This window comes from Carassius carassius, chromosome 22 (assembly GCF_963082965.1).
Source record: "Carassius carassius chromosome 22, fCarCar2.1, whole genome shotgun sequence".
Lineage (NCBI taxonomy): Eukaryota > Metazoa > Chordata > Actinopteri > Cypriniformes > Cyprinidae > Carassius > Carassius carassius.
Genome location: NC_081776.1, coordinates 17,451,250 through 17,477,474, shown reverse-complemented (window position 1 = coordinate 17,477,474; position 26,225 = coordinate 17,451,250). Strand labels below are relative to the sequence as shown.

General features: G+C 37.3%; 1 protein-coding gene across 3 annotated transcripts in view; it reads right to left on the bottom strand.

The window, feature by feature from the left end:
• iqsec3a (IQ motif and Sec7 domain ArfGEF 3a) overlaps positions 1-26,225 on the bottom strand; it is a 221,456-nt gene that overhangs the window by 105,206 nt on the left and 90,025 nt on the right. For 2 of the 3 annotated variants that reach the window (XM_059505522.1, XM_059505524.1), the window contains exons 1-2: positions 17,167-17,610; positions 4,764-5,983 (exon numbers count right to left, since the gene is read on the bottom strand). In XM_059505522.1, the coding sequence (XP_059361505.1) occupies positions 4,764-5,977 (1,214 nt within the window). In that variant the 5' untranslated portion in view covers positions 5,978-5,983; positions 17,167-17,610. Of the gene's footprint in view, positions 1-4,763; positions 5,984-17,166; positions 17,611-26,225 lie in introns of those variants that run through there. The other variant, XM_059505523.1, reaches the window with a different exon arrangement.

Sequence of the window (26,225 nt, the reverse complement as noted above, 5' to 3'; positions counted from 1 at the left end):
AAGTGTTACATGAATTTTGGTGACAGCATCTGTAATAATAATACAGCACGTACATGTACAACTAAATACAAAGTACCATGTTTGGATGTACACTTTTATATTGCACACTTTATTTATTTATGTATTTATTTTATGTATTTTTATTTATTTATTGACATACATACATACATATTTTAGGTTTTGATGAACAACAACAGCTACATAACCGAGAATAGTCATCAAAATTGTTGGATACAATACAGTAGCAATACTTATGACTGGATTTTAGCTCAGTAATGTTTACTGTATATATAGGCCTTGAGAAATCAGAAATCAAATCGAGTCATTGTCCTAGTTGAAAAACTATTGAATTTAAATGCCTATACTGTTGCAATTCGAAATGTGTTGAAACACAATTCAATGTGCTTAGTCAGGGATGACATTTTGTGCAATAGCGAACTGTTTTCATTTGCAGGATAATTAGTCACGAAGGAGCAACAGTTTGAGAATATCCTTGCTGAATCACACTTTAAATTGCCAGCATGTCTATACTGAAGCTATATAAATGCTAACACATCCGACTTAAAGGAACAGACATTTGAAAATTAACCCCTTGAGTTCTGAAATGTGTTGCCACCAACTATGTACATTTACAATTTGTTATTCAGCATTAGCATCTGCATTTGCGTAGAGTAAGTTTCCAACCTTAACCTGTTTATTATACATAGTCTGGCACAGTCCTGATTCAGCCTTTCCCATCATGCACCTCTGTGATATTTTACTTATAGAGAGCTCTTATCAAACTCTGCCCCAGTCACTCTTGGCTGAACATAGAGAATAGACATGCGGAAGCAGAATTTTAATTGCCAGCAATGTAATGCTGCAGAAAATTAAGACAAAAGGATTTGTAAAGTGGAGCTGTATTTCTCCAGCTTTAAAAACAGGTGTCCTGGTTGGAAGGTGTTCATGGGTGATATGATAGTTACAAAAGCAGACAGTTCCTCTGCATGTTAATATCACTGATAAGTGATAAGTGCAAATACCAAAAAGAAACTGATATATATGGGATATTTAAATTAGTACATGATAAACAATGTGCAATCAATAATCTGGGCCCGGTTCCCCAAAACGTTCTTATCGCTAAGTAGTTCTTAACCTATTCCTTAACCTCTCTCTTAACCTTATGGCACGATTCCTGACACGTTCGTATGTATATCTTCTGTAAGTCACACTTTCGTAAGGTTGGTCTGGACCATTCGTTAGCTCTCTCTTATCGTTGTTTGAGCTCAAGACGCTAGTCACCACCACTGTGAAGCAGTCTTTAGAAATCAGTGCAGCGCAGTACAAGTCAAACTATGTTATGTTGACAATGTTGTGGCTCAACAATGATTTTATGTTATTGACATTTTAAGACTAATAATAAAATATTAGTCTTAATAATATTTTATTATTAATACCCTGAAGATGGCAATCACTTTTGATAATGAAAATCTTGCAAACAATTTGGCTCTAAATGGCTAATCTATCTATATAAATGGGTAAGCATGGTGGTGTCCAATAAAAGATGAACTATGGCAACGATGCAACGTGTCCTTGTATTGAATCAAAAACGGCGCCGACCATGTCAATTTTTTTTGGCGAAACTTATGCCCTTTTGACATTTTGCCTGACGTGGCTATGTTTAAAAAAAAATTGTTTCCCAAGACAACTCATTATGGAGCTGCTGGACCTTCTCAGACCTGCGCTTGCCAGGCTAACGCGGCGGAATTTTACTTTAAGCCCTGAAGTCCAGCTGCTTGCAGCGCTAAGATTTTTGCTACAAGGAGCTTCATCGAGGTCGTGGGAGAGGGCTACGGTCTAAGCTAGGTGCCATTTTATACGTTGCTTCCTGACCATATTCTGTATCTAACTCTCTCTCTCTGTTCATAGGTTGCTTTTTATTGGAAACATTAACCAATGGCAATCAATACCGCATTAAACAGAAGTAACTGCAGCTGCTTGCCAATCAATTCTGATTGTAAAGTATCTTACCATTAATATAAAAGTGTATTAAATAATTTTTAGAAGTCGTTAAACCCATGTCAAGAAGCGGCACAAGTGGCACAATGGGATAAGGAGGGTGGATGATTAGCGAGGGATTCCCGGTTCGTCTAACCGTCACAACATATCGTGTGAACATATTACTGACCATATGATAATTTAATTTATAGTCTATATTCTACTTTCCTCAGAAAAAAAAAGAATGAAGCACTTTATTCAGCAGAGATCATAAATATGAGTAAGCCTTTTTTTTCTATTTATATACTTGTACTAGTTTTCACATAACGTGTAAACATTTTACTACTTAGACTTTTTCCAAACTATAATTCCTGACTAAATGTATAATCAAGTGAAACATTATGAAGTTTAAATAACAATATACAATACTATACCATTCAAAAGCTTGATGTAAATAATATAAATGTAACAAATAGATAACTGTAACAAATGTAAAAACAATGCTGTTCTTTCAATTCATTCCCTCCTAAAAAATCTGAAAAATATTCTCAGCTCTTTTCAACATTAATAATAATAATAATAATAATAATGATGATAACAATAAATGTTTTTTTTTTTTTTTGTAGAAAATAAGATTGTTAAAAGAATTTCTGAGGGATTGTGTGACTGGAGTATTGATGGCAAAAAATTTGTTTGAAAGGTCAGCTTTGATTGTTCCTGATAAACTGTTTAACTGCTCCCCCAAGTGGATATTAAATTATGTTGTGGGATAATTAAATATATTCTTAATAAACTACAAACATAAAAATATATACATTTATTTTGTTCTCACATTCTTTCTTGTAACTCCTCCCTCACAGTGGCACAGCTGACTGAGAGGCTCATTATGCAGCTCATTATGTGGGCCTTTGTCTTCTCAGGTGTAAATCACAATGATATTCATGATAGTTGATAGTTTTTCACTACGATGCCAACTAATTCATCACCCTCACCTGGGACAGCGCCTTTACGTCGGACGTAAGAGGCAACGTGTTAAGAAGCTTCCTAAGGGACACTTCGGGGAACACACTTAGGAACATAAACAACTTTGGTAAGATATATCTTTCGAGTCTTCTTAGCGTGCTAAGAGTGCGCGTTATCGAGGAACCGGGCCCTGATTAAAAAAAAAAAAACTAAAGACAAAACAAACTAAATTTAATACACAAGTTAATTTCTATCAAATTAACATACAAATTATTATGCACATCAAATATATATATATATATATTTGTATATGCATACATTTCTGTGTGTTTACATTACATTACATTACATTTAATCATTTAGCAGACACTTTTATCCAAAGCGACTTACAAATGAGAACAATAGAAGCAGTCAGGTCAACAAGAGAACAACAACAGTATACAAGTGCCATGGCAAGTCTCAGTTAGTCTAATATAGAACGCATAGCCAGGTTTTATTTTATTTTTATTATTATTTTTTTAATAAATGAAAAGACAAGAAAAGGAAAAGTGCTAGTATTAGTTGGTTAAGTGCTGTCGAAAAAAATGAGTCTTTAGATATCACATCCATTTTAAAAAGAGTCCTATTTTACTTTAATTTACGCCATACACAAGTTATACAAGCTTATTTCGAATCAGACATTTATTGTATCAGCTGATTTCTGGGGGTGCAGCAAAATAATATTTGAATGCCTTGAGGGAGATTTTGTTATATTGCAGTCATGCATGAATTTTGCTAAGTAATTGCTAGTAAACCGACATGATTTTGATGATAGCTAATCCTTGTAAAATCCATTTTGTAAGAATAAAGGAACAAACTGGTCTTGCATTAAAAATAAAATCTCAATAAAACATTTCAGATTAGGCCTTTGTGACATGAGCTTCAAGAAATTAGCCATTTGGGTCAAAAAATGCATCCACAGTGGAGAGAATTGCAATGTCTAATTAGGTATGACAGTAAGGAATGCAGTAATCGGGACAAAGAACCCTGCTATAAATATCTTACTTTAATAGTAAATAGCAGCTATTAAATAAAGCTGTAAGCAGCAATTACACTTTTTAAGTCTGAATAGTTGGTAGTCACCATTTATGTTGTATTACAAAAATGATACTTATAAACGGTGTTTTCCAAATACAGCTTTCCCTCATCTGACACACCTGATTCAACTCATCAGCTCATTACAGACTGCAAAACCTGAAATGACGGTGTCCTTAAACGGAGACAGTAAACAGAGACATCCAAATGGGAGCCTCTAGGACAGGTTTGGAAAGCTCTGCTATTTAGTGCCCTCCAAATAATTTTTTCCTCTTCATGTTTGCCCTTGTCTTTCTTATGCACACAACCCAGATAAAGCTAATAGTCTTATTATTATAGTGTGCTATTAATTGCACAACTTGTCCAACTTTTAAAATGTCTTTACATTTGGAATGGAGATGAGATTAGGGAAAAGGGAGTGAGACATCACTTTAAATAAAAGCAGAGCTATTAATAGGGTCAGACAAACTCAATGTGACAGGCATCAGGAAGGGTGTGTAAGCCACAGCTGGAGACATAACTAGATTAGGGAGTGAGACAACAAAGTGAGACAGACAGAGACTAGGATTTGGTAAGGTTTTGAAGGGCAGCCCTCATGCAGCTTTATTAGTTGCAGGTTAGGACAGCTTGATAAAATAAGAGAGAAAATTGTTATATTCTAAAAATATCTGCCATTAGTCACTACAAGCAAGAGTTCTGTAACCATAACAATCAGCTGGAGATTAGAGGTTCTCAGTATGGGTACTCACATGTTGAAGAGGTTGAGACCAATACGATATAGACGTTTTCGAATGACGTCAGTAGAGAGGGTAGGAGATTTGCAACTGGTTGGGTTTTCGCAGTGGTATCGGGGCAAGCTAAGAATCATATCCTGTAAAGCCTCTTTGGACGAGACCTCAGAAGTCGACCGGGCTGATGTGGATGTACTGCTGCTACTCATCTGCTCTGAGCTGTTGTCCGCTGTGTCTGACTCAATTCGTTTAGCTTCCAAAACCTCTACAGTTGGGGTGACTGGCATCTCTGCAACCTCTGGTGGAGACAAGGTTTCAGAGGTTATTGCTGTCTCTGCTAGAATTGCTGGTTCTGGAACTTCCTGTTTCTCCATTGCCAGAGGTGAAAGATCCTCCCCAAGCTCCTCCTCACTTGGAGGAGGATCTGGGAAGTCGCCATCTAGTACTTCCTCAGCATCCCACTCTAGGGGTGGAGGAGCTGGATACTGGGGAGATGCCGGTGGCTGTTCTTGTTGATGCTGTTCCTTTGCATCATTGACCAGAGGTTGCTGTGGGCTTTCAGCAATTATGGCCCCCTGCTGAACACAATTACCAAGGGAAACAGAGGTGGAGGACTCCATAACGGAAGAGGACACATGAAAATTCTTGCTGTCAATTTGAACTGTCACATCCCGGAAGGCCATCATCAGCTTGCTGGCACTACGGGCCACGTTCTCAGAGTTGTCTACTTGGCCTATTCCACTATTGAATGTGGCAGGGTCCATGGGGTCACATTCTTGTACTGTTCCTGCGAACCCAGTATTGTTACCAGCCGTACTAAAGGCCTCTGAGCTAAATTGGTAGGTGCCACCTTCTTGGAGTGAACACATGGTCTTCATGCTCCAGTTGCTAAGTGCATCATCAATGGATTTGGCAAGGGACTGGACTTGCTCATTAAAGGAATCTTCAAGATCAGTAAGGGAGCCACCTACCGTGGTTGGCAGGGACGGGGACCGGACAAGGGGGATACTTGTCAGATTGTAGCCTTCAGCCAGCGCCCGTTCAGCTGAGATACCTTCTGTATTTTGCACCCGCACTTTTCGTAGGGAGATACGGCGTGGCAAACGACTTTCCAGGAGGGAGTTTCGGATCTTCTCAAAGTTTTTGCTGAGCTGATACTGGCGAAAGGCTGTTTGGATCTTGCAAGCAGCGTGGCGTGAGATGAGGTGGCCCCCATATTTGTGCTCTAACATTTCGATCTGCAAAGAAAGAGACATGAAACAAGGTCAGATAAGGCAACATTATGACGAGCACAGACAAATACCCAGGGTAAGAGATGACAGCATAAATTTAAATCAATAACAAGACTTACTACAAATTGCGCAATATGATGACATGCTGAGAGAAATCAATGTTCCAGTCTCCAGTCTGCCTTTCGTGCAGAAAATCTTAATAAAATTTTCCAATAAATGTATATAACACTGTATGCAACAGTGAAAGCAATTAACCCACACTGAAAAATGAAGCACTGAAGTACATGTGGTAAACTGTGCATTTACAGTAGTGTTAATCAGACTGCATTTATAAAAACTGCTTCAAACATTCCTTTTGAATAAACTTTTGATTTAAATAATTTGTGGACATTACAGGTAAAAAGATCAAGACAGTCAAACTGTGATATGACCTTGCAGAACAATCCGAATTGAAAATACAATCAAAAAAGGACATACTCTGGGAACTGTTTGGCTGAAAATTAAAAGGTAAATCACCTTCAACAAACACTTAAAAATTATTTGATTTTGAGAACCCATGTGGTCAGAACAGATTTGCCTTTGCCTGCCAACTTCTATCCATCCATTCATTTTCTAAATTGTTTGTTCTATGTAGGGTTAAAGCGATGCTGAGAATATCCCATCGCCTCGGGCCATAGGATGGCCAGTCCATTACAGGCCCAGTTGAATTGAAATGACAGAAGGGGAGTCCTATACCCTTAAAATCTACAAAATAATGCCAAAAAAAATTTGAGTTTTGAACTTTGCATATGGCTGCTAATGTTATATATTAATACAGGTTTCAAATTTGTTAATCATAGCCAGATTTGGGCATTACTGAGACCATGCAGACAGTCTATGAGGAACTCTGATTTCATAAGATTCCATCTGTAGCCCCAACATTACCTTCAAAGCTGACAAGAGTAATAATTTGTGCCGTCAGTCATGAATTCTTTCTAGAAAGTGAATGCAAGGCCCCTAGCTGATATCCAAAGCTGAATTTCACCTGCTAGTCTCCTATTGTGCTCCCATCAGCTGTCAGTGTGAGCTCATATTAGAGGTCATTAAAGTCCGGCCATTTCAAAAATTGTGATAAGAGAGAGTGATCTGATACAATCAGTCATTGTTATGGATTCAAACTCTCTGAGAAATGTTTGAAAAACACCAAAATAGCCTAATCTAAGTAATCTAGATTTGCGTCAGACTAGGTTAGAAAGGAGAGATATGTCTGGGTAATATTAAGTTTTGAATAGGTTCTAGGCTGTGAGCTAGTTTCTTATCAGAAGAGGCTATGAGCTGGGGTTGCTGCTGCCTTCAACCACCACAGGAAATTCACAACCCACCTTAAATATTCGTTGTTTTTACCCAGAATGTTCCATTATTGCAGTCATAAAACAATGGAACCTCTCTTAAAGTAAATATTAACCTTAAAAGAAAGACCGCAACAAAACAGGGTGTATTTAAGCATGAACCCTCACTTCTGGAACTTAATAGAAAGCAAGGGATGATATAGCAGTAGTGGTCTTGGACACAAGATGTGTTTTCAGAAAGGATGCTACAGTTGCCAAGGATGTCTTTTTTATTTACACTACATGTGCCTTGAAATATGATGGTATGATGAATAAATCAAGGATGTTTCTCCTTGATTCATAGAGTAGACATATCTAACATTTAGTGTTATTCAGTTTTGAGCTATAGGAAATGTTATGGAGATTAATGACAGTATGGCTGAAAAACAGTGAGATGACCTAGAGAGAGGATTCAGAGAAAAATTTGATTGCTGGGTTCATAGAAACCCCAAGTATAGCTGTGATCTATCTAACCGTGAGGTGTGGTAAGAACACCATGGGAAACCAGGTGAATAACAGAGCAGAGGCATGAAAGAGGGTGAGAGCAAAACACAAAGAAACAAGAAGGCGTGTAACGAATGCAGTCCTTCTGCAAATCCACCCATTAGCCAGCTGTCAGGTCCATTTCCGATCACTTCACTAAGCGGCGGAAGGGAGAGAGATCATTCCGGAACCACCGCAGCCGGAATGGAAGGGGGTTATAGCAGTGACACCACTCCCTATCAACTCAGCCCAGGCAAATCTGACTTGACAACTGGATCAGCACTCTGTCCAAGCTTACTTCTTCACCATCCCAGCAGAAAATGACATATCACACATATCCAAACAAGACAGGCCTACATAAACAACACAAGAAAGGTGATGGAGGCAAGTGTTAAGGGGCGGACACTAGACTTTAAATGAGCAAAATTATTTTGGACGCCCCTGCGAATATGGGCGGGAGCAAGATAAAATGGTTTCTCCCCAATTATCACAACATGGATTAATATGTGCTTGTACTGTGTCTTTTGCGACCGCGTCGAAAGCGTCTCATTCTATTGTACTCTCTGTATCTCTCTCTATATAAATATATACAACCTAAGCAATAAAAAAATTATAAAACATGTCCCCATTCAAATGTACCATCTGTTCCTGTTTACACTGACACTGCGAACCATGCAGCTTCTTTTTTATTTTATTTTTATAATCTTTTAAATATGTATTATATAAAATAGGACACTGCGCTACAGCTGAAGTTACATAGCGCTTTCTTCATTTTTGAATTTCTGTACAGAGAGGTCATGCAGTGAACTATCGATCTTCTACTGGTCCCATATCTTCACGTGATGCGAATTCGCAGGTCAGAGTTCACCAAACCTGAACTTTGGAACGCAGCAAAATGTGAAATTTTTCGCATGAGCTTGCATTTCTGGTATGATACATTCGCATGCGTATGAATGGAAGTCAATGGAACGAAAAGTGCAGTGTGCCTGCCCCGTTAAACAAAAATCCTTCCCAGCTGTTAAAAGCCTACCCTTACTGGATCCCTGCATGATTCCCCTGAAATTGACATTTTAGGGTATTACATTTGTTGTCTAATTAGAAAACATAAAATATACTGGTAATCCATTAATGTGAAACCTAAATAAAATTGCATTTGGTTTGATTACATGTTACAATTAGCAAGATGAAAAGTTAGTCAGCTGATCGTAAGGCTAAAAAAGCGTGTTACATAAAGTTGATATTTAAGAGCTACACATAGAGTAGTGAAAAAGCACATTTGTTTTCAACTGAATAATCATATACTTGCAATTGTGTTTTTTTAATTCAATATCAAATAGCTGCCTGTTCTTCTTGTACTGTAAAGATATGAATATACATTTTGCATGAGACACACTATTGAAATCAAAAGGTAACCCACTAGAAAATGTTGCTCTGTAAATGCAATCTCATTGGCTTAACTGATTTTAATATATGTCATATTTAGTGCTTGACATTTGTCTCTAATTTGCATTGATTTGTGTCAAAAGGATGTATGTATATTTATGAGGCCATCAGCATAAGACAGGATAATCAAAGGTCTCATTGGGAGGTTAGGCACACCTTCATTAACATAAAGAGGGAATCACACAGAAGAGACGCTGTAGCAGTTATCTATGAAGCCATCAGCCTCCCAGAGATCGTGTCTAGAGTCACTAAAGGCAGATTATCAGCACTCAGACACCCTCTGAGGGAGCTGACTTTTCTGACAATGGATTGCGCTTCAGCCTCAGCCTTGTCAGTCAGGATAGTTCTTAAAGGATAGAAAGTAAAGCGATATATGCACACCTGTGACTGCACCTCATTGGAATTGGAGATGTTGCAACGTTGCTTGGCAATCTGACAATTGACAATTATGAATCATAAATGTGATGCGGGAATTATCGTAATTATTAGATTTTATCTTGTAAAAAGCATCGCAAGTTTATTTTGCGAACTCAGCTCAGAGACATCTTTTAAAAAAAAATAACTAAATAATAATAATAAAAAAAAAAAGATTTTACCACTGCCTTTTACCATACTACTGATTTATAAAATCATTAAGGATGTATAGATATTAATATTAATAAATACTATTCATTATATCCAAAAATCATCCACTGAAGACTGCATTTTTTTTTTTTGTGTGTGTGAATTTTAATCTTCAGAAACAAATAAGAAAAATAAATGTGATTCTGCAGTGTTTTGGTATAAAACATTCCATAGCATCCATTAAATTTGCTAATTGACTTTTTTTTTTTCAAACATTAGCAGTTCAGAGACGAGAGTAAAAAAGTAAACACATCAAACTTTTTCTGCATGTTGCTGCTTAGAAAGTCTGTCAGAAAGTTTTGCAAAGGGGATTCAGATTAGTTCTATTTATAAAACGGTAGGCTGAGATATGGACCCATTTCTCATGAATACCCATTTTTCATTAGCCTTTCATTAGTTTTTCTGGGTGATTATAGTAAGAAGTTCACCCTAATGCATCACATGCTACAGATTATATGCAATATTATGGAAAAATGAATAAACAGTGTTTGATTTGCACTCTAAGGGCCCTATCATAAACCCGGCGCAAGGCGCGGCGCAAGTGTTTTTACTATAGATAGTGTTTTTGCTGGTCTAAAATAGAGGTGTGTTCAGGTGAATTGTTGGCGTGTTGCTATTTTGAAGAACTGAAAATGGACTGCGCCATTGACCAACTCAAACCTGGTCTAATGTCTGGCGCAATATTTTTTTTTTTGCTATTTAAAGAGCGCGTATGTGCCTATAGGCGGGTACACAATACACAATATTTGCTTATAAAACACAGGGACACGCAACAGCACACAAACATTTTTAAAAATGCGCCATGTAAAAATTTAACATGCCATGGCACAAGTGCAACTGGCTTTTAAAGGGTATGGGAGATGAGACTCTGATTGGTTTATTGCACATTACGCCCCAAAATCACCCATTACTCATTAAGAGAATAGGAAAAACCCATTTAGACTATTTGTCCAAGCGCGCCAACCATTTGTTCCTCGTCAAACTAGCAAAAGTGGATCCGGACACGCCCTGAGTGCACCTGTGCTGTGAATTTTAGACCATGGGTGCTTCTCAATATCCCTCCTCGTCTCCTCGCTCCTCCGTGCTCCATCCTATGACCCGGAAACCGATTGAGCACAGCCATCTTGAAGGACATCTCAATTCTCTAATTGCACCATGAGGAGGCAAGGATCGAGGAGGGAGGAGGCTCCATGAGGAGCGATGAGCAAGGATACACCGGTGTATCATATGCAGAAGTCTTTTATCGACTTAACGTGATGCACATATAAATTCTCCTCCCCCTTCACATCTGTTGTTATAGTTTTTATTTATATTTTACCTTTTCACTTAAAAAAATCCATGCATGTCATATATTTCAAACAGGGCATCTTGCTTTATTAATATTTATTATGAATGTCTTAATTAACAACATAAGGGCAGATCCCTTTAATCACAGCTGATGTCACTTTAAATTAACGCTGAAGGGAGTGAGGATAAATCATTTCACTTGATTCAAGACCTCCATCCTCACGTCTTTTCCTTGCGTCCTTCCCTCGCATCCTGAAGAGGTGGAGCTAAGACACGAGGAAAGGAAACAAGGAAAGGAAACGAGGATGCACAAATAAGAATTGAGAAGCACCCCATGTGCTTAGATCGTTAAAATAGGGCCTTAGACCGATGCCCTGCCTTTCTTGGAAAAGTACTTGTGAAAAAACAGGAATTCTCTAGAACTGGTTATGAAGATGATCAGTCAGTAATGTCCTAACTCTGAGAGGCACTGGACATAAAATTAAGTTCTAGCAAGCAAGCTAACTTATGTTTGTCAATGAACAACTGGAGTACAGCACTCCACTGACTGGATAGACTTCTTCAACAGCCAGCTGTATGTACTTGTAAATAGATGCCATGAAATTAATGGTAATGCACATGGTCAATGCTAAACTGAACAACATTTTACTTAAACTGGAATTGTCCAATGTACTGCAGTGATTTTATAAGCCATTTTAGTATGCATGTTTTCAGGCCTACAGTACATGTCAAAATGCCAGCAACTTCAGGTTGGGTAATTTGTCAGTTCTGTTGGGAATATTATGTGTGAACAAAGGTATAAAAGTAACAGTTTGAGCATGTGCAATTGTAGGACACTTCAACAAAATTTCTGTTGCCAAAAAGACTGAACCAATCCAAGCTGAAGCTGCTGTTTATAGGATATTTCTCCAAAATGACATACAGTCGTGGCCAAAAATATAAGCCCCCTTGGTAAATATGATCAAAGAAGGCTGTGAAAAATACCCTTTTGATCTTTTATTTAAAAAATTCACAAAAGAATGTATCCTTTCATTGGATAATAAGAATTTAAAATGGGGGGGGGGTACCATTATGAAATAAAAGTTTTTTCTCAAATACTCGTTGGACACAATTATTGGCCCCCCTCGAAAATCTTATGAGTAAAATATCTCTGAAGTATATTCCTATTCATATTCACAATTTTGAGCCAGCGTGATTATAAACATGAAATTATCCAGCCATGGATACCTGTTTCACAGAACTATAAAGAGGAGGGAAAACAAAGCCTAAATTCCCTTAATCGTCCATCACAATGAGAAAAACCAAAGAATATATTTCTGATGTGCAGCAAAAGATAACTGAGCTTCACAAATTGGCGAAGCGGCTTTAAGAAAAGAGCTAGATCAGATAAAATTCCCATTTCCACTATAAGGGCAATAATTAAGAATTTCCAATCAACATAAAATGTTACAAATCTGCCTGGAAAAGGACGTATGTCGATATCGTCCTAATGCATGGTGAGAAGGAGAGTTTGAGTGGCTAAAGACTCTCCAAGGATCACAGCTGGAGAATTGCAGAAAATAGTTGAATCTTGGGTTCAGAAAACCTTTAAAAAATATTGTCAAACAGAACCTAAATCACCACATGTTGTTTGGGAGGGTTACAAGAAAAATTCTCCTAGCTCATCCAAAAACAAACTAAAGCATATTCAGTTATCAGACATGACTGGAACTTCAAATGGGACTGGCTTCTATGGTCAGATGAAACTAAAAATGAGCTTTTTAGCAGCAAACACTGCTAAGATGGTTTGGTGAACACAGAGATAAAAAAGTACCCCATGTGTACAATGAAATTTACAGCTGTATTTTAATGTTTTGGGCCTATATTTCTGCTGGAGGCCCTGGACATCTTGTTTAGACACATGGCATCATGGATTCTATCAAATACTAACAGATAAAAAATCATAAGTGACTGACTCTGTTAAAAATCTTATAATGGGCCGTGTTTGGGTCTTCCAACTGTACAATAACCCAAACACAAACCTCAAAAACAACACAGAAATGGGTCACTGAGCTCAAAACCAAGCTTCTGCTATGGCCATTCCAGTCCTCTGACCTGAACACTATATAAAATGAGAGGAGTGAACTGAAGAGGAGAAGCACCAACATGGAGATGGGAATCTAAAGGGTCTGGTGTAATTCTGGATGGAGGAATGGTCTCTGATCTCTTGTGAGGTGTTCTCTAACCTCATCAGGCATTATAGGAGAACATTTAGACCTGTTAAACTGGCAAATGGAGGTTTCAAAAAGTATTTAATAAAAGGGGGCCATTAATTGTGGCCAATGTGTATTAGAGAAAAACATTTATTTCATAATGATATTTCCCCCATTTTAAATTCTTATTTTCCAATGAAAGGATACATTATTGCGAATTTTTTAAATAAAAGATTAAAAGGATTAACAATGCAGTAGAATTTTCACAGCCTTCTTTGATCATATTTACCAAGGGGGCTGATATTTTTGGCCACAACTGTATTGGTAGTGGAGTGTGAATAGAAATGTGTATTAAGCACAGCTGTGTTTTTCTGACTCCATACCTATTCGACCTGTTCAAGTTGAATACTTTTTTAATGTGGCATTAAATTCACCTTATAGAAATAAATAAACATTAAATTCAACTTAATTGGATTTTAAAGGAAGCTTTTGACTTCAACAATTTTTAATGGCTTCATATTTTCATATTTAAAAAAACCTTACTTTGATAGAATTTATTTATTTATTCATTCATTCATTCATTCGTTTGTTTATTTGTTTGTTTTATTCATTCATTCTGAAATTTTGCTAAATTTGCCCCTGGCGGTTCCCCAACACTAAATCCCTGAATAAAGAACTCTACTAAAAGTTTTTGTATTTAGATCTATGGCATCCATTTATGTTTCAGTTCAGTCTGTATGCTTGCACATGTGTGTTTGTGTGTCACCGAGAGAGATACTAGTATACATTAGTACTAATCCACAGTGTCTTTTCTACCTTCAGGAGAGATTTCACACCTCAACAGACAAAAGATCAATGGCATAATGCAGACACACAGAGAATTGTTCAAGTGAATGCGTATACTCATATTCTCAAGCACAAATCCTGGTACAAACACACACACACACACACATGTCAGTGCATAGCACAGTGTATCACACTGCAACCACATTCACATCAACATTTTGATTTCGATACATCCACATGCCGCTCGTTATGACAATACCCCAGCCCTAGATTACACAATATTATATAGTCATTTTACTTGCAGCTTACTGATGCAACAAAATACTTCATAATTTTACTTCCAGCATTAACGTACGGCCATTTCATCACTATGCATTGAAAAAAATCCAATTTACAAAAAGTTCTCCAAATAAACATTTACTCTTTCCTGAGAGACAAGTTTTTACGGCTTTACGTTTTTTATGGCTGGAAAAGTCGGGCCTGGCTGGTTCAACAAAGAAAAAGTGTCAGATTAAGTGATGTTGACGACCAGCAAAAAGACAATTACTCCGCATTGTCTAACATGCATATTCCATTCATTTATAATTCATACGTAAACAGACAGCATCAATTCTACAACAAGTTACATTTGAGAGATGCTGAGTTAGAAAATAGAGCAAATAAAGTAACCTGTAATATGATTAGTCTGATTACACACACAAACACACACACACACAGACTTTTTATCATTGTCTATCATTTTCATATTATACATTTTGCATTCTGGTCTTTTTATGTAGATTTCAAGTATTTTAGTTCATAACAATAATAAATTTATTTTTAATTTATCTGCACTGCTGAAAAAAAATTGCTAAATTAGAAAACATCACATCTTTTGTAATAGTTTTACTGGTTATAATTGGAAATTGTATTGGTTTTAATGAAGATTTATGTGCTGTATCTATCAGTGCAATTTGCAGTGTATGCTTACTTCATTCACTTACTGAGCTTCTAGGTAACAAAAAAAAAAAAAACTATTTTTTTTCCCTTAGATGAGGGGCAGAAGGTAGTGGATGCTGTGTGGATGGCACTAACCAATTTTATAGTGGATATTGATATGTTCCAATAAAGAGTCTGAGCACTTCATCAACCTGGAAAAGGCAAATGTATCTGATGTGTTATGCAATAATGCAGAATTACAAGACAATTCTTACATTCATTAGTTGGGTATGTTGTCTCATTGCATGGTTTAACCTCTCACAATGTGAACCTGCAAATAAGCAACCTTTTAGCAATATTTAAATGTAATATGTTGCATAAAATGAATAATAATTAATACATATTAATAGTAACTTTGATTATATATATACAGAATTATGGTTTTTAGCATGCTTCCCAACATCTATTAAAAAGGTGTTTGTATTATTAGAATCTTTGCTAAAATTCACTCTAATTATTTATTACTAGAAATCATTATAATTATTTTAATTTAAGGTTTAATTATTTCATTGTAATTGGACTTAACATTCTGGTAATTCCCTGAATTCCCTTTGTGTCCCCAGCTATATGTAATCAAGTATTTTTTTTCTTCTAACAAATTATCTATAATGCTATTCTTTCAAAAATGTATTTTTATTTAAATATAATTTAAATTTGCACTTATACCAAAAGCAGAATAAATCACTGTCAATTCATAATTCAAACATAATTTTATAAGATATTTCTGAGTAAAAATGGGGAATGGGGAATGTAATTTGCAATATGAACAATCAGCAAGAAAAGGACAAATGGATGATGGGGATTTTAAGAGAACATTTGTGTCACCATGACAACACACCCCTTTCTCATCCTCTCCTCCCACCCATCTCCCTTGCAGTCACTTTTGGCCTCTCTATCTCTTTCATCTCAATCTACTTCTCTCCAATGTACCCCTCTCAAATCCTTTGATAGCCCCTGAATGAGGCTGTTTTGGTGTTTTCAGCTCAGTCTTAAATTCTGAAAAGAAACATGTCTGTGATCTAATTGAGCCCCAGTATAGATATAACTGTTCCAAAAAATAGTGAGCTGACATGCAGTCTATTGCCTATATAGGCTGTATCCTGGAGCTTAACAAGTGTCTAATTTGGATACATAGATAGCACAATGGACATATAAGCAGACTCAACTCAAGTAAAGTTTGAAATTAGCAATTAGTTTGAAATTAGAAATTTGCTGAGCTAACAATGTGATACTATACTAAGTGTTAAAATACAGAGCCCACATAATTATTGGGAAAAATGGTGAATTTATATAAAATGTGTAATTGATGTTTTGACTCATCTAACTTGTTGCAGTGTGTTTTAGTCTTTGGCCAAATAAGGCTAACATAATAAAGCATAAGCATGCTACCTATCTTCTGGAACAGCAGTCCCAGCTGTTTGATTTCTTAAAAAGCTGTTCAGGCAGGCATCTTTTGCAACTAATTTGAAGTGTATGTGGCAATTTACCAAGAATGTGTTACCCACCCCCCACCATTGTTGACTTAGGCAAACTTGCACTAGACATAAGTACCTGGTTTCTAAAACTCTGTGCCAAATTAAAAATAGCTTAAATGCTTTCAAACTTTAATAACTTTTTATTTATTGGTGTATGATATTTGATATGGCAATAAATGCACCTTGTGTTCAATTTCATTTAGGTGCTATTAATGCAAGAACACACCTTGAATGAATGGCCTCCAATACTCCTCAACTCCGTTTCACACTCTTTAACATAATTCCACAGAATTCAGTGCAGATTCCGTGTTGGCCTTGTGATAGGTTAGAAAGCTGATGGAGATAGTAATGGATGTGAATGAGATGAGGATGGATAATCAACCTGTAAACATCCAATTCCAGCAAGGTCCAGTGGCCTGTACCAACTTCAACACATTCTAACACACTCAGCCACTAAAAGCAACCATTGGAAGCACAACAGCCAATCCTCAGGAGCCTGAAGCATACATTCACACATCCTCAAGACTGCAATCCCACAGTGCCCTGCTCCCTACCTGCTTGTTTTTGAGGTCGAGCGAGAGTTCATAGTCGGAGGTTGTAGAGTGACTGCATGCTCCATTCCTCTGCACTCTGATTGGTGAAGCAGTGTGATGCAAGCTTTGCCTCCTTCCTGTGCCTCCTGTACTTGCTGTTTCCTTTTCCAGCTCCTCTGTCTCTTTCTTCACCTCTTGCTGAATTGGTTGTGGTGGTTGAGCCTGGGGTTTTTCTTCCTCCTGTTCAATCTCTTGTACCCTCACCTCTTCCTTCTCCACCTCTGCACTCCCTCTCTCGTGTGCTTCATCTCCATCTCTACCCCCATCTGCCCCTCCTGTATTGACAGATGACACGATGCTCCCTGCAACCTGAGGTGCCACCTGGACCTCGGGCTGGATGGCACTGGTGGAAGTCACCCCAGGTGGTGGTGATGCAGCAGGTGATGGTGTTTCAATGGGAGAAGGGGATGGCTCTTCACTGCAGAAAGGAGAAAACTAAAAGTCAGCCTGCAGCCCAGGCACAATGTGACCTTGTCCTCCATCTGAGGGGGGTTTGGCCTATGGGTGGGTCAATGTCAATCTCTCCCTCCCTTTTCTCTCATCAACTGTGCCCCTCAAGGCAAAGAGAAAGAGATGAAGTGATTGGCTTGGGGCAAAATCCACTACTGTTCATTCCAGGATGGATTCGAGAGTTACTAGACAACCAGAGGGGGAGGGTGGGACACACAGTGACTTGCAACACCCAACATGTGACACACACAGACATGACAGACACAGTCATGCAGCTGTCAGTGTGGTACATTTACTGCTCTTTATGGTGGTGTTCTATGACCTGTTGTAACAATGGAATTGTTCAGGCTAACTAATGCAAATCTGTTGGACCCTCTGCTAAGCTTGTGGTGGAGCCCCATCTCCAAACTATTGTCAATTTAGTGTCAGTTTTGTCTTAACAGTTAGAAGCTTTTGAGCCCTCTGAATGGTTCTGTCAGAGAAAGCAACAGTCATTTGACTGCAGATGCTAGAGAACTCAGCATGACACACCAGCATTGTCACCATTTCTAGCATATCTAAAAATTATTAGGCTCCATGTAAATGTAGCTACTTTGAATACCTTAAAAAGTATGTATAAGTCCACATTTGTGTTGTATGTTACGTTTCTGACAATGAACTTCCTTTGCGGTTTAAAGAAAACAGATTGTATATATATATTTATTTTTCAGTCATTTTCATGTGGATGTATTTGACAGTAGAGACTTTAGTCTTGCTTTTTGTTGGGCTATTATTAATAAGAGACCGTAAATCTTTCGCCTTTCATCACCCTGTTTTAACTTCCCTCTTTCTCCATGTCACATTTGATCACTCTCTCACATCACTTTCTCCATGTCACATTTGATCACATTTATACCCACCCCTGTTTTCCTTCTGGGTTCTACCCTTTCAGTCCCTTGCACCCTGTACCCACTCACATGGTTCTTTCTTTTAGTGCGAAAGAGTATGATTGTGTATGTGTGAGGCACTGAGAGGCATTAGGAGCACTCAAGGCATGTATGTATTTGTCTTAGCACAGTCTAATATCACAGAGTGCTAGTGGACCGGGACAGGTCATAGTTAGAGTTCTGTACACAGACAGGCTTTTAAAAGGCTCTGCTGGCATAAATGTATGCATGAAGCAGTGAAACTCAATTATCTTTCCATCCAGATGACACGGCAATGGGGGCGACAAAGCAAAAAAAGCTGCTCATTGTAAATCGGATTCAGTGTTTTTTAAGCAATTTTTTCCCCAAAAACAGCAAGTGAGGATGGAATAGAGATTTGGTGGGAAGGGGATATTTTAGGAATTTAGTATGAATTAGTGGACAAAGAAGAATGGCAACTCCAAAATGTAGTTAGGTGCCTAGATACATTGTAAGGCATCAGAAAAACACTCATTTGGCTGCTCCCAAAGGTAAGATCTTCTAAGATACATTTTGACCAAAATCTAAGGCAACACTGCATTGGATAAAATTAATCCAAATTGTCAGAAAATTTTAGAGAAATGTTGATATCATAAATCTACTTATCCTATGTAATTTCGTACACAAAAAAATATTGATTAAATCAATCAAATTAACTTTCTAACCAATATCATTGGGCAGAATGCATTTTTTATCTTGATAGAGGACTGTGTTGTTAGCATAGAATCATGCTAACAGCAAACTAAAGATGCCAGAATATTTTCCATTTTTGTTCTTCAATTAAGGTGTGATATTTATGTGATGGCCAAAGTTGCTGCAAAGTAGAATGTCTGAAATCAGTTACTTATGAGGTTCCATGGTGGTTTAGATACAGCCTCAAAGCTAGCTGTGTATGTAGTAGGCAGTACTATAGATAGCAAGGGAGCTCATGAAGTCTTTAAGCAGATTTCTGCGCTTTCTCCAGCAAAACAAAACTGAGTTGTCGCCATTGCAAAATTGTAAATTTGTTATTGCTTCTCTGGTGGAAACCAGTGAATATACAGTATAGGGACACAGAACCTGATTTTACCAAGTATGACATGTTCCTCGATCAACATCTTTATCGACCCTGTGATTAACCAATCAGACTTGAAGAAACAATTTATAGTTTTTGTGAAGTTTAGGCTTACAATCAGTGTTTGGTTCTTGTACATCAGTGTCATTCATCTGTCAAATTAATCTGATTTTATGGAGGTTAAGGTTAGGTTTAGGCATAGGGAAATGGTCTAAAGGCAAAATTTTTGGATTAAAATGTTTTTCCAGGGTCAACAAAATATGTTAATCTAGGAACACATCTAACTCAGCAAAATCAGGACAATCGTATAGGGACACCTAAAATAAAACCTCCCACTAACAGAATATTTAAACACGACATGGGGTTAAAAGCTTGTATCCAGGAATTAATTTCACAATACTGGGAAAATAAGATACACAATACTCCCATGTTGAACATGGTTTGTGGTATCTTATTTCAACATGCATTTGTAGCCTCGCCGGCGGGACTGAATGTGGCAATTAAAATCAACTCTTTCCAGAAATGGCTAAGGCGATAAGACAGGAGTCAGTGAGCACGAAATCAGAACATTACAGCCAACATATGCAGCATGAAACACGCACACAGTATATCCTCAAGGGGGGGAAAGACTGGAGGAATAAAAGCAAAAAAAGGAGATATTGTTCAGGGAGAAAATACTGCTAATCCATTCATCCTCTAAATACAAGAAAGAAAAAACACTTGTTTAAGCTCAGCAATGGATAATTCTTCATATGAGTTACATATTAGAAGATGAAGAATTATGACAATAGATTGCACCAAGGTTTCTCAATTTCTTCAATTAGATGATAGACAACAACCAGGGCTGGCCAGTTGGTTGGCCTCAAAACACTGCTCTATTTGTTTGAACATCTTAAACACTCCAACAAAGCAATATTGCTCAATCAATGCCAGCTCAGAATAAAGTAACCTGTTTGGTCAACCAATGGCATAGGTCTGTTTGATGTCGCTAAGGGTGCAGAAATGACAGACTTCACATTTAAAGAGAAACTGTGCTCCATATTTCACAATGCCTCGGCACTAAGAGTCAGTCCATTGGACTGAAGAATAATCTTCTAAGTTGAATCCATTTAATCTGAAAGTTCCAAAGAAATGGAAGCTGTGAATAATAGATGTTGAAATAAAGCTTCCTCTCAGCAGATGGCAAAGGTAGGGAACAAAAACAGACAGTTATACAGACACAGAATCCTCATTGTGTATTTTTTTTTTTTTTGGAGTGGGAGCAACTGGTTAATAATGTTGCCTTTTTTTCTTCTTTATTTTTTTCTTTCTTTCTTATTTATTTTTTGTCTTTTTTATCAAACGCAGCCACATTGTTCTCTTCATTTCCCCACTGCATTCACACTTCCTGTTCTTCCCAAATGTTATTATCTGCTACAGCTCAAAATTTCATGTCTGTCTTGGGAAAATATGGTAATTCATGTTTTATATTTACAAGGTAACATGGCTAATAAAAAACAGTTCTATAATTTTAATGTGCGATTTATTACAGGGTACAGAGAATTTTAGTGGTCCCACTCTCAATTTGCACAAACAGACAATGATCGGAACACCCACGTCAAATTGAATTTATTTAATACACAAGTTTCACAATTTGAGTTGAATTACTGAAATAAATGAACTTTTCCAAGACATTCTAATTCATTGAGAAGCACCTGTAATGCTGTTTCATTTCCCAGAATAAAATGCTATTGTAAAACAAAGTCAGTGTACAAACCCGATTCCAAAAAAGTTGGGACACTGTACAAATTGTGAATAAAAACAGAATGCAATGACATGGAAGTTTCAAATTTCAATATTTTATTCAGAATACAACATAGATAACAATTAAAATGTTTAAACTGAGAAAATTTATAATTTTAAGGGAAAAATAAGTTGATTTTAAATTTCATGGCATCAACACATTTCAAAAAAGTTGGGACAAGGCCATGTTTACCACTGTGTGGCATCCCCTCTTCTTTTTATAACAGTCTGCAAACGTTGTTCAAGTTGCTCAAGTTTAAGAATATGAATATGAATTCTTTGTCGCATCTTCCTCTTTATGATGCGCCAAATGTTTTCTATGGGTGAAAGATCTAGACTGCAGGCTGGCCATTCAGTACACTGATCCTTCTTCTACGCAGCCATGATGTTGTAATTGATGCAGTATGTGGTCTGGCATTGTCATGTTGAAAAATGCAAGGTCTTCCCTGAAAGAGACAACGTCTGGATGGGAGCATATGTTGTTCTAGAACTTGGATATACCTTCAGGATTGATGCTGCCTTTCTAGATCTGTAAGCTGCCCATGCCACACACACTCATCAGAGATGCAGGCTTCTGAACTGAGCGCTGATAACAACTTGGGTTCTCCTTGTCCTCTTTAGTCCGGATGACATGGCGTCCCAGTTTTCTAGAAGTATTCCTGAGCCCATGTTGTGATTTTCATTACAGTAACATTCCTGTATGTGATGCAGTGCCGTCTAAGGGCCCGAAGATCACGGGCATCCAGTATGGTTTTCTGGCCTTGACCCTTACCCACAAAGATTGTTCCAGATTCTTTGAATCTTTGGATGAAATTATGCACTGTAGATGATGATAACTTCAAAATCTTTGCAATTTTTCTCTGAGAAACTCCTTTATGATATTGCTCCACTATTTTTTGCCGCAGCATTTGGGGAATTGGTGATCCTCTGCCCATCTTGACTTCTGAGAGACACTGCCACTCTGAGAGGCTCTTTTTATACCCAATCATGTTGCCAATTGACCTAATAAGTTGCAAATTGGTCCTCCAGCTCTTCCTTATATGTACATTTAACTTTTCCGGGCTCTTATTGCTATCTGTCCCAACTTTTTTGGAATGTATAGCTCTCATGAAATCCAATATTTGGCATGACATTTCAAAATGTCTCACTTTCAACATTTGATATGTTATCTATATTCTATTGTGAATAAAATATAAATATGATATTTGTAAATTATTCCATTCCTTTTTTACTCACAATTTGTACAGTGTTCCAACTTTTTTGGAATCGGGTTTGTAGTTATCCATGCACAATCAATGCACATTAGGCTATGTGTTAATAATTAATATAAATCACTGCAAATATAGTGAAACTGCTGTCTGTCCCGATTAATCCCATTCAAACATATTGACAGTGCGATTTGTTTAGTACTATTTATAGCGCCATGAACCACGTGACCGTGTGGCGGTGAGATCAAAGCATGTCTCAACTGTTTCTCAGCTGTTCTCGTTACTTACTCTGCAATATGCAATATGGATATACATTTGAAATCAGATAATACCTGAAAGACAAGATGAATTCTAGCATCTTAAAATCCTGTAAAAGCTAAGGATATTCAGTGAAAATAGTTTGCAATGTTTAACAAATTACTGATACATATGCATAAAACACAAATTTCTTTCTTGGCAAGTCGCAATGTCTGGCGTTGTTCATTGGTCAGGCATCTAACAATGTCTTCATTCGCACCAAAGCCCTGCCCCCGGCTCTGCTCTCTCACATCTGCATATACAAGTGCACAAGTGAGTTTTGCAACAGGAATACCGCAAAAGGAGTAGCAAAAGTTAGAGTTAGGTTTTGAACTTGTACTGCCAGATCTGAGAAGTGCCAATTTGACATTATGCAAATATGTCGTAAAAATCTGTGTATGTCATTTTCTTTGTGTGAATGTCATTCTACACATTTGTAACTATTAATCTACAACTTCCAATTCAAAACACGGGTGTTTTGATCATTGACTATGTGCAAATTGAAATGTTCAGCTTTTCACATCAGCTGTGAGTGTAAATTTCAACTTACAAATACGGATGCTAATATGACAAATTCTCACATTCAGATTTTCAACCTCTCGAGTTAAGCTACTGATATACAGTACAGACGAAAAGTTTGGACACACCTTCTCATTCAAAGAGTTTTCTTTATTTTCATGACTATGAAAATTGTAGTCACACTGAAGGCATCAAGGGCTATTTGACCAAGAAGGAGAGTGATGGGGTGCTGCGCCAGATGACCTGGCCTCCACAGTCACCGGACCTGAACCCAATCGAGATGGTTTAGGGGTGAGCTGGACCGCAGACAGAAGGCAAAAGGGCCAACAAGTGCTAAGCATCTCTCGGGGAACTCCTTCAAGACTGTTGGAAGACCATTTCAGGTGACTACCTCTTGAAGCTCATCAAGAGAATGCCAAGAGTGTGCAAAGCAGTAATCAAAGCAAAAGGTGGCTACTTTGAAGAACCTAGAATATGACATATTTTCAGTTGTTTCACACTTTTTTGTTATGTATATAATTCCATATATAATTCCACGTGATTATTCATAGTTTTGATGCCTTCACTGTGAATATACAATTTTCATAGTCAAGAAAATAAAGAAAACTCTTTGAATAAGAAAAGGTGTGTCCAAACTTTTGGTCTGTACTGTACCTCCATAATATTGTTGCCAACAAAATGTTTGCCAATATATCCAAAACTCTTGATACTTATTCAAGGGAATTAGGGACTCATTTCCTGGGAATCAAAGCAGAGCATATTAACTTTGAGAGATACACAAACTGTTTAGAGGTTTAAAACCGGTAAAGTATCCAGAATTTTCTCTGTTTCCTCAGATCACAGCAGAGACTGTAGTTCACCTCTGATTGATAGGAATTGTGCATACTGCAGCAACTACTGCTGGTTTTACTACTGCGACACAGTGCAGGCATTAGTAAGCATGTGGGGGATGAATTTGTGCTCCTGTAGTTCTGAGGTGTGTGCTTGCTTGTGTGTGTGTGTGTGTGTGCCTCTGCCCATATGTGACTCCCTGCTGCTCCTGCCCCCGCACTCATAGAATCAGCCCAAGTGCTTGCGGAGAGAAATATTTTTTATTTTTATTTTTTTACAATCCCCTATCCACCCACAAAATGTATGATCTTGAGTATAACTACACTTTTGCCAGCCTGTAAAAAATAAACAAATAAAATAAAATAAAATAAAATAAAATAAATATTTATCATGAGACTTTGGCTTTTGGGAGAAAATGTCATCAGCCCTATATAAGCACCATCAAGCATGTAATTCCTTACGCATCCATACAACAGAGTTCTAGTGTAATTTTGTAATTATTTTTTGACATGTAAATTACACATAATTTCTAAAGCTGTATCATGCAGTTTCAACAGCCGCAAACTTATCCTAAAACTTCTCAGCACAGTTATCTGCCCTATATATTTCTGAAAATGTTGCAATTTGTGGCACACTCCCTAAGGCCCCAAATTCCCAGGGCTGCAAGTACCAACCAACTTCTAGGATAGCAACACCTGTTTATTAATCTGGAGCAGGATCGTGGTTTAAGGATGAAAGGTAGAAACAACGTAGGAATGACTAAATTATAAATTATATTATTTTATTTTTTTTGTGAATTATCCATTTAAAGTTTTGAAAACATTGCAATTTGTGGCACATGCCTTAGGGCCCCAAATTCCCAGGAACCCCAAATATCAGCCACCCTGTAGTATGAAGACCTGTTTGTTTCATTACATCTGGCAGGTACTTTGAAAAATTTGATTATGCTTTTAACAACCTCAAATTCATCCTAAAAACTGACCAGTATGAGTAAATGATGATGAGTAAATTATTGTTTTAATGTATTTTTAATAAATTACTTTTTTTCTTCTTCTTCTTTTTTTTAAGGTGAACTATCCCTTTAAGATTTTTGTTGCAACTGGCAGCTGGTGCTTTTATCCAGAAGAAGGGAAATATGATCTTTCATCAGCCTCAAATTTATCCTAAAAACTACTGACCACAATTATCTGTCCCATATTATTACAAAAAATGTTGCAATTTGTGGCACATGCCCTGGGGTTCCATCTATGCTATGGAGAGCCCCATACACCAAGGACTTATTAACAGGGGTCTTTTTTCATCCACTGTTATTAATATCACCCTTTACAGGGACGCAAATCCTATGAAGGACAAAATAATTGCAGGAAAGCAATATATTTTGTGTGGGTTTAGAGGGCCTTCTGATGTTTATGTCCCCGGATTCATGGTTTTATGTTTAAGACCTGCAAAATCAGTGATATGGCCTTGTGTGATTATTAAACTGCAAAATAGACTCCTACGATAAGAAAGAGTCTGTTGTATCATCTAACTGTGGCTTTTCATAGTGTGCAGCTCTTACCACTTGTAGCTAAATTGAGTTAATGGCAACCTGACAGAATCAATAGCCATTTGATTGGCAGGATAGCATAGTTTCATGCTATTGGTTCTAATTTTTAAATGTTTGTTTGTGATATTTCGAAATCTGACATGTTTTCTTTTGTTTCTTTTATTATGTGAACTATCAGGTGATAGGATGCTGCAAAAAATTGGTTTCAAGCCACCTTGAAAATCTCAAGTTTGATTTTGACATGACAGAAAGTGGCGATATCTAAGTAGGTGTGATGTTTGCTTAATTAGTGTTCTATTAACACCATCATTTAATGATTTATACCATTATGTGGATATGGAACGTGCATGGATTGGGGGGATTTATCAGGTGAAGCAATCACAACCAAA